The sequence below is a fragment of the Otolemur garnettii genome, unplaced genomic scaffold (assembly GCF_000181295.1).
Source record: "Otolemur garnettii isolate 467f Iridium unplaced genomic scaffold, OtoGar3 scaffold00149, whole genome shotgun sequence".
In the NCBI taxonomy this organism is placed as follows: domain Eukaryota; kingdom Metazoa; phylum Chordata; class Mammalia; order Primates; family Galagidae; genus Otolemur; species Otolemur garnettii.
Genome location: NW_003852544.1, coordinates 846,560 through 854,124, shown reverse-complemented (window position 1 = coordinate 854,124; position 7,565 = coordinate 846,560). Strand labels below are relative to the sequence as shown.

General features: G+C 42.8%; 1 protein-coding gene across 1 annotated transcript in view; it reads right to left on the bottom strand.

Moving 5' to 3' along the window:
- TECPR2 (tectonin beta-propeller repeat containing 2) overlaps positions 1 to 7,565 on the bottom strand; it is a 131,709-nt gene that overhangs the window by 67,514 nt on the left and 56,630 nt on the right. Inside the window, exons 7-9 of the mRNA XM_023518870.1 lie at positions 6,700 to 7,029; positions 4,875 to 5,860; positions 1,242 to 1,425 (exon numbers count right to left, since the gene is read on the bottom strand). Coding sequence (XP_023374638.1) covers positions 1,242 to 1,425; positions 4,875 to 5,860; positions 6,700 to 7,029 — 1,500 coding nt within the window. The remainder of the gene's footprint in view (positions 1 to 1,241; positions 1,426 to 4,874; positions 5,861 to 6,699; positions 7,030 to 7,565) is intronic.

The following is a 7,565-nucleotide window of genomic DNA, read 5'->3' as shown; positions in this document are numbered from 1 at the left end:
CATCACCTAAGCCCAGAAGCTGGAGGTTGCTGTGAGCTGTGATGCCACAGCACTCTGCTGAGGGTGACAAAATGAGACTCTGTCTCAAAAAAAAAAGAAAAAAAAAAGAAAGAAAAGAAAAAAAGCAAGTATAACAACTCTGAACAAATTATTTATTTATGAGACAGAAGATAACTTTGTCACCCTCAGTAAGGCCATGGTGTTCTAGCTTACAGCAACCTCAAACTCTTGGGCTTAAGCAATCTTCTTGCCACAGCTTCCCAAGTAGCTGTGACTACAGATACCTGCCACACTACCTGGATATTTTCTTTTTTAAGAGACCTTCTTTCTCAGGCTGGTCTTGAACTCCTAAGCTCAAGCAGTCCACCCATCTCGGCCTCTTAGAGTGCTAGGATTACAGGCAAGAGCCACTGTGCTCAGCCTGAACACACAACATTTTCAACAGTCACAAAGACCAGGGAAGGGAAATTCATCTAGTAACTAAAATTACATAACTATAAAGTTATAAAGGGCAAGTCCAAAGCCACAGACTCAGCTTTGTCTAACTTGTACTCTCACCTCCTTACAGTAAACCAGTTACTTGGAGGTTAAAACAAAACAAACAAAAACCCAAGAAAACAAAAACTCTATCAGAATGGATACAGAACGGCCAACACTAAGAAAAAACAAACAAACAAATAATTCCATTTAGATAAAGGAGGTCTTTCAGCCTACTGGTACCTCATTCAGGAAATGTTAGCTCCAATTCACTAAAAATGGCCTAATAATGGCCTGAAAGAATGAATGGACTCTTCTTTTTACAGTCAGGGAATAGATTATTCACCAAAGCAGATGGCTCATTAAAAAAGAATTGCTAAAAAGGCAGCCAAATAATTGTAATAGATCCAACAAATCCATGGGCACATCTTCATTAGTTTATTTGCTATAAAGTAACCCTGAGAAACAGAAACACATTTTATATTTATAAGCAGTTAGCATTCAAATATTCCTAAAAAAAAAAAAACCCTCAACATTCAAACTTGTATAGCTTACAAAAAATATATTTATGGGTTACCACTGCAATTAATAAAAAAAACAAAAGCTCAAACTGAATACTCATTTACACTGTGAATTGATGTCAAACCCTGGGCAAGAGGCAAGTGGCTGAACACACCGCAGTGGAAACCAGACACTGACACAGGAAAGTCACATGCTAAGATATCTGCACCTAGAGCTGAGCATTGGGGAGCCAGGAGGCGAACCTGAGGGTGAGACTGCCACCTGCTGGACAGCATCTTCAAACTTCTGCCAGCGCAGCCCAGCGCTTGGCAGTGCACTGCAGAATAGGCCGCCTTTGTAGTCCAGGCACCAAATATACTTCTCCGAGACCGCCAAGCTGAGTATGCCATAGCCAGGACCCGAGTAGCCCATCCAGCTTTCTGCAAACTAACAAGGAGAGAGCCTGATGAGTTCTACTGTTATCAACAAAAAAGAGAAGTGAGCAGAGTATCATGAAAATGATACTGCTGAAAGAATCTTTGAGAAGCCATGTTGAAACTCCCTACCCCTGCTATCTTTGGATACCCCTCTAAGGGAGCTATTGTCCACTTGGTAAAGACCCCATAACATCCCTAGATAACACTCTGTCCTATAAAACATCCTTCCTAAAGTATTACTTGGAGTGCTGTATCACCTTACAAAGGATCTGGTTTTATTCTATGGGGTACACTTCACTTTACACAAAGAGCTGTGCTCTTTAACTTCTGTGTGCAAATCAATTCTCTGTAGACTGATCATTATAGACTCATTGAAGAAGCAATACCACCACTAGTTTTTCTCACTATATTTTTCTTTTTTGTTTTTTGAGACAGAGTCTCACTTTGTCACCCTGGGTAGAGTGCCCGGGTGTCACAGCTCACAGCAACCTCAAACTCCTTGGCTCAAGAGATCCTCTTGCCTCAATCTCCTGAGCAGCTGGGACTACAGGCATCCACCACAACACTTGGCTATTTTTAGAGACCTGGCTCTTGCTCAGTCTGGTCTTGAACTCCTGAGTGTAAGCAATCCACCTACCTTGGCCTCCCACAGTGGTAGGATTACAGGCATTAGCCATCATGCCCGGCCCTTTACCATATTTTTTTGAGCACTGTTCCAGTCAGAAACATGGCATGGTATGTAGCAAAGGCTGCTGGGAGCTTGGCTGAGACGCTCTGTCTGAATTTTGTAGACTAGGGTTTCATTGCTAGGATTCTTCTTAAAAATCAAAGCTAAATAAAGTTTCTATACTTTAATAATTTTTTAAAACTTCAAAGAAAATCAATGTATTTGCACAGATATCCATATAGAAGTTAATGCTTCAAAGAGAATGGTATCCAACCCTTCTCAAACCTGCCTTGCTCCCTATGACAATTCTTATTCCCTCCTCCTCCTCAGGGAAAAAAAAAAGTTCACTTTTTTTTTTTTTTTTGGCTTTCCGGCTCTCTGGAGGGAGAGAAAGTTTAGGAAAAGTCCTCCTCAAAAGGCCAGGATTCCTTGCACCTAAGTAAGGTCTTCTCTGAATATCTAAATTCTCAATATCCCATCTTACAGTCTGCCTGGCTGATACCTGTCATTGGCTCAGTACCCTCATTGAGTTCCACTCAAAGGCAATGACCTGAGCATGTATCCAGCTCCAAGAGATTCTGAGGCTCACAAAGACAAGATCAACAACTGGCTGCCATCTGCACTGCGGTATCCTCAGCACAAACAGAGCCTGACAATTGAGGGCACTTAAGAACCACTGGGTTGAAAAGATGAATACTGGATGACTGAATAAAAGCCCAACCTCCTGGCATTTTGTCTCAAAAGAAACCGTAGTTTTCACTTTTGAGGCACAACAGCATGGGGTGGGGGTGGGGTGTGTATGTGTGTGTGTGTGTCCTGGGGCTGCTCTGCCTCTCACTGGCTATGTGACCTTGCACAAGCCACTGAACTGTTCTGGGCCTCAATTTCCTCCCGTACAATGGGGACAACACTAAATTTCATAGTTTGCTTTTTTAGAGAAGTAAATGAGTTGAACTTGTAAAGTGCTTAGCAAGGCATCTGCACATGGTAAGAGCTGACCAAGTCTCATACAATGTCAGCATGAGAGAACACAGTGGGACACCTGGGGAAAGATATCTGGCTTAAGTGCACAGTTTTAACCCACAGCTTACATTGACAATTAGCAGGAGATATCAAAATACACAGTTTTGAAACCAAAGACATCCAATAATAACTACTTTAGAAGGTAAGCACATTAAAAATATATTTTTCTGGGCGGCGCCTGTGCTAGTGAGTAGGGCGTTGGCCCCATATACCAAGAGTGGCGGGTTCAAACCTGGCCCCGGCCAAATTGCAACCAAAAAATAGCTGGGCGTTGTGGTAGGCGCCTGTAGTGCCAGCTACTAGGGAGGCTGAGGCAAGAGAATCCCTTAAGCCCAGGAGTTGGAGGTTGCTGTGAGCTGTGTGACACCATGGCACTTTACTAAGGGCATCAAAGTGAGACTCTGTCTCTACAAAAAAAATATATATCTTTTTTTCTTTAATATAAAATGCTCAGGAACAGTTAACTATCTCCTAATGATGTGGGCTTGGTGAAGCCACTGAAGACTAGATACCCCAAACATGGCTCCCACATAGCTTTCAGGGGAGTCTTAGAGCTGCAGTGCAGGGATGGAGGAGACAGCAGTTCTGGAAATTGCCCTGTTTGTGCTGACGGCTCCTCAGAGATGTTCATTTGAGGAGAAACAGGAGTCTCATACTACTGCCAGGAAGGTCACATAAAAAATAAAAAAATAAAAAAATAATAGCAACAGGAGACTCAGCCTTAAAATTGTTCAGAGGTTTCTCTATTCCACTGGTAGACAGTCCTCTGCCACTGGTTTTCTGAGATAGCCCCAGGTCAATTCAGCTTTTGCTGGTAAAGTGGGTAGTGGACACCATACAAAAATTTTTTTTGAGAGTCTTTCTCTGTTGCCCAGACTAGAATGCCATGGCATGAGAGTCAGCCGAGGTCATAGTAACCTCAAATTTCTAGGTTCAAGCGATCCTCCTGCCTCAGCCTCTCTAGTAGGTGGAACTATAGGAATGTACCACGATGCTCAGTTAATTTTTTCTATTTTTAGTAGAGGTGGGGTCTTCTGCTCAGGCTGGCTCTGAACTCCTGAATTCAAGGGATCCTCCTGCCTCAGCCTCTCAGAGTACTAGGATTATAGGTGTGAGTCACCACACCTGGCCCACCACAATAAAAGTTTAAAAAAATTATCTGGGTATGATGGTATACACCTAGACTCTCAGCTACTTGATAGTCTGAGGTGGGAGGATTGTTTGAGCCCAGGAACTTAAGCTGCAGGGAGCTATGATTTCACCATTGCGCTCCAACCTGGGCAAAAGAGTGATGTCCTGTCTTTAAAAATAAAAACCAAACAGGCCAAGTGTGGTAGCTTAGGCTTGTGATCCTAGAACTCCGGGAAGCCGAGGCAGGCAGATTCCTTTGAGCTCAAGATTTTGAGACCAGCCTGAGCAGGAGTAAGACCCTGTAAATACTAAGAATGGAAAAATTAGCTGGGCATTGTGCCTGTGGTAGTCTCAGCTACCTGGGAGCCTGAGGCAGGAGGACTGTTTGAACCCACAAGTTTGAGGTTGCTATGAACTAGGGTGATGCCACGGCACTCTGGTCTGGGCAACACAGTGAGACACTGTCTCAAAAAAATAAAAACCAAATACACACAAAAAAATTTGGACTATAGCTTTTTCAATGAGAATATAATTTCTTTTCATAAGAACGAAAATAATCAGTCTTGCTAATCATTCCCCTTAAGTAAGAAAGAAGCTTTAGATACTACATTTCTCACCACCTAAGGCCACCCACATACCTGATCTGACTTAAGCAGTCCCATGTCATCTGCTCCTGGCTGGCCCAAGTCCTGCAGGGACTGACTGGCTCCAATCTCTGTCATGCTTGTCTCTGAGGCTGAAGATGGAAGCCCGTGGGCATAGATGTCCTCCTCATCACTGGATGTCAATGCCTGATCCCGTGAGGTGTACTCAAGCCAAGGCTCATGGGTGCAGGCCGCCAATGCAGAGATTGGAGTTAACTGTCCTCCCATACCCCCCAAATCACATTCACAAGTGGATATTTCTTCCTGACCTCTGTCACTGTCAGTGACAGTATGCCAGGGGTTTGAGCCAATGTGGTCAGGGGCCCCCACGGTGGTTAGGATATCCTGCTCCTTGCTGGGTTCCTCAGCACTGCCTTCATCAGTTCTAGTTCCAGGCAGCCACTGTTCATGCTCAGCAGCTGGGACCCAGGTGAGGCTGGAGTCTAAAAGGGAGGCTTCTGAAAAAGTGCTCTGGGGGTTACTGGACTCCACACCCTCCCCATCTTGGGCCTCAGCAGAGTGCTCCTGTTCTTGGAAGAGTAACTGTTTGCCATTTGGTCCACCATCTGCAGGACGAGGCTCCTCTTCCAGCTCTGTGACATCACCTTCTACATCTCCCCTAGGGAGCAAGGGTAAACTCAACATTCCACCAAGTGGCTCCAGCCCATGTGCATGGCTGCAGTGTAGAATTTCAGTTCTAATCTCATTTTTTTCATCCACTAAGACAGGAGCAGAGTCAGGTACTGCCAGCACACTAAATGTTTCAGGGTCAGTATTTTCCTGCAAGATACCATTCACTTCACCACTGAGGTTGCTTTCTTGGTCAGGAGACTCTGTGCTCAAGTGATCCACACTACTGCCCAGAACACCTGAGCTCATGGATAGCAAGTCTGCATTCAAGGACTGGGGACTGTCCCCAGGAAACTCGGAGCAGGGAGTTGACTCCAGGGAACTGTGACAGGTACTCCTGCTTCCACCTTCTAATTCAAAATAAGAACATTGAAAATAAGGCAGGACTCTACATGAAGATTAAGAAACTGAGTTAAAAACACATTTTTGGCTCAAGAAAAAAAAATATTTTGAACAAAGGGTATTTTGTGGATAAAAAATAAACCTTGTAAGTACAAATTATTCCAACACAGGGATGATTTATATGTACGCAAATATATACACCAATGGGCTCTGATGCTTCACAGAAGAAATGCTAACTAAGAAAACCAAAGTGAGATGCTCAACTGTATCACAGATCAAATTTTAAAAATTATTAAAATGCTTAAGAATCTGATAAAATTTTCCTTCAATACTGCAGTAATCATTAGCTAGATAGGCTTAATAGGTACCAAAAATTAAAAAGTTAAAACAATTTTCAATATTAAAACCTGTATTTGGTAACATATCCAACACTAAATGTAAAAGATCTCATCTATACAACAGCGCAAACTGTTTTCCTATTTCCATGACCTTTCACCATGTTCACAGAATCTCTGTTTTAATAAATTGTATGTATAGATAAATCAACATTTTTATTTTAATACTGAAAAATAAAAGACCTAGTCCCTTTAAATGGAGTTCTGTCACTGAACCTTGCAGAGACATATATGTATATGTATTATCTGTTAATGTGTGAAATACATTCCTTTGGCGAAGGAATGCATTCATTTTCTGAAGACCTTCTCTGCTTTCCAACCAACATGCTAGCACTCATTCAGAGGGAAGCAGCATTCCTAGCATGGGGAGATGTGCAAAATTCCCAAAGAATTGGTAAGATTGCCCCCAAGTGAGCTGTATGAGCCAGTGGGTACTTAGCTACAGCTAGTACCTGTCTTCTTCTTCTTCTTCTTTTTCACTCTGATAGGTTTCACAACGAGCTCCTGATCAAAGTCTTCAGAGCTAATGACGCTGAATCTCTGTGAGGAGGGCTGGCCACCCTTGCCTGACTCGGGGGCTGCCTGAAGCCCAGGCAGCAGGAGCCCAGAGCTGCTGTCAGTGGAGTTGAGTGAGCTGCTCCTGCTCCTCGGCTCACTGGGCACTGAGCTGGTCACAGAGGAGCCTCTGAGCCTCGTCTCAGGAACTGTAGCCCCTGGTGGCTTCTCCACATGCTGCATATGGACTTGCTGTGAACATCCTGACATCTCCAGACCATCTCTCACTGAGAAAGAAGAATTGAACTTTACCACTAGTAATCCAAGAGAAAGTCAACGTGCACTAATTCAGACTTACTAGCCCTAATACTGTCACAGAGGGAATTAAGGTTCCAGCCTGCTAAAGAACTAAACAATTCTAAGTTCATAGAAATCAGCAAAACTAAAAGAACCACACAAAAGATTCTGAGAAATAGTTTTTGTTATTCTGGAAACTCATAGATCAAAATCAGTAAAATAATTTGCCATATCCATGTCTTCTAAATAACTCAATAGTAAGTGAATGCCACTAAGAATATATTTCTCTTTTCAACTTACAAATTCTTTATAAAGGATAAAGATAGGTTTAGTTATACTTCAGACTGTGCCCTGAAAATACTTTAATATTACTCAAAGGGTATTTAAAAAATATATATGTCTATGTAACTAAATTTCTTTTTTTTCTTTTTTTTTTGAGACCAAGCCTCAAGCTATCCCCCTGGGTAGAGTGCCGTGGCATCACAGCTCACAGCAACCTCCAATTCCTGGGCTCAAGCAAGTCTCC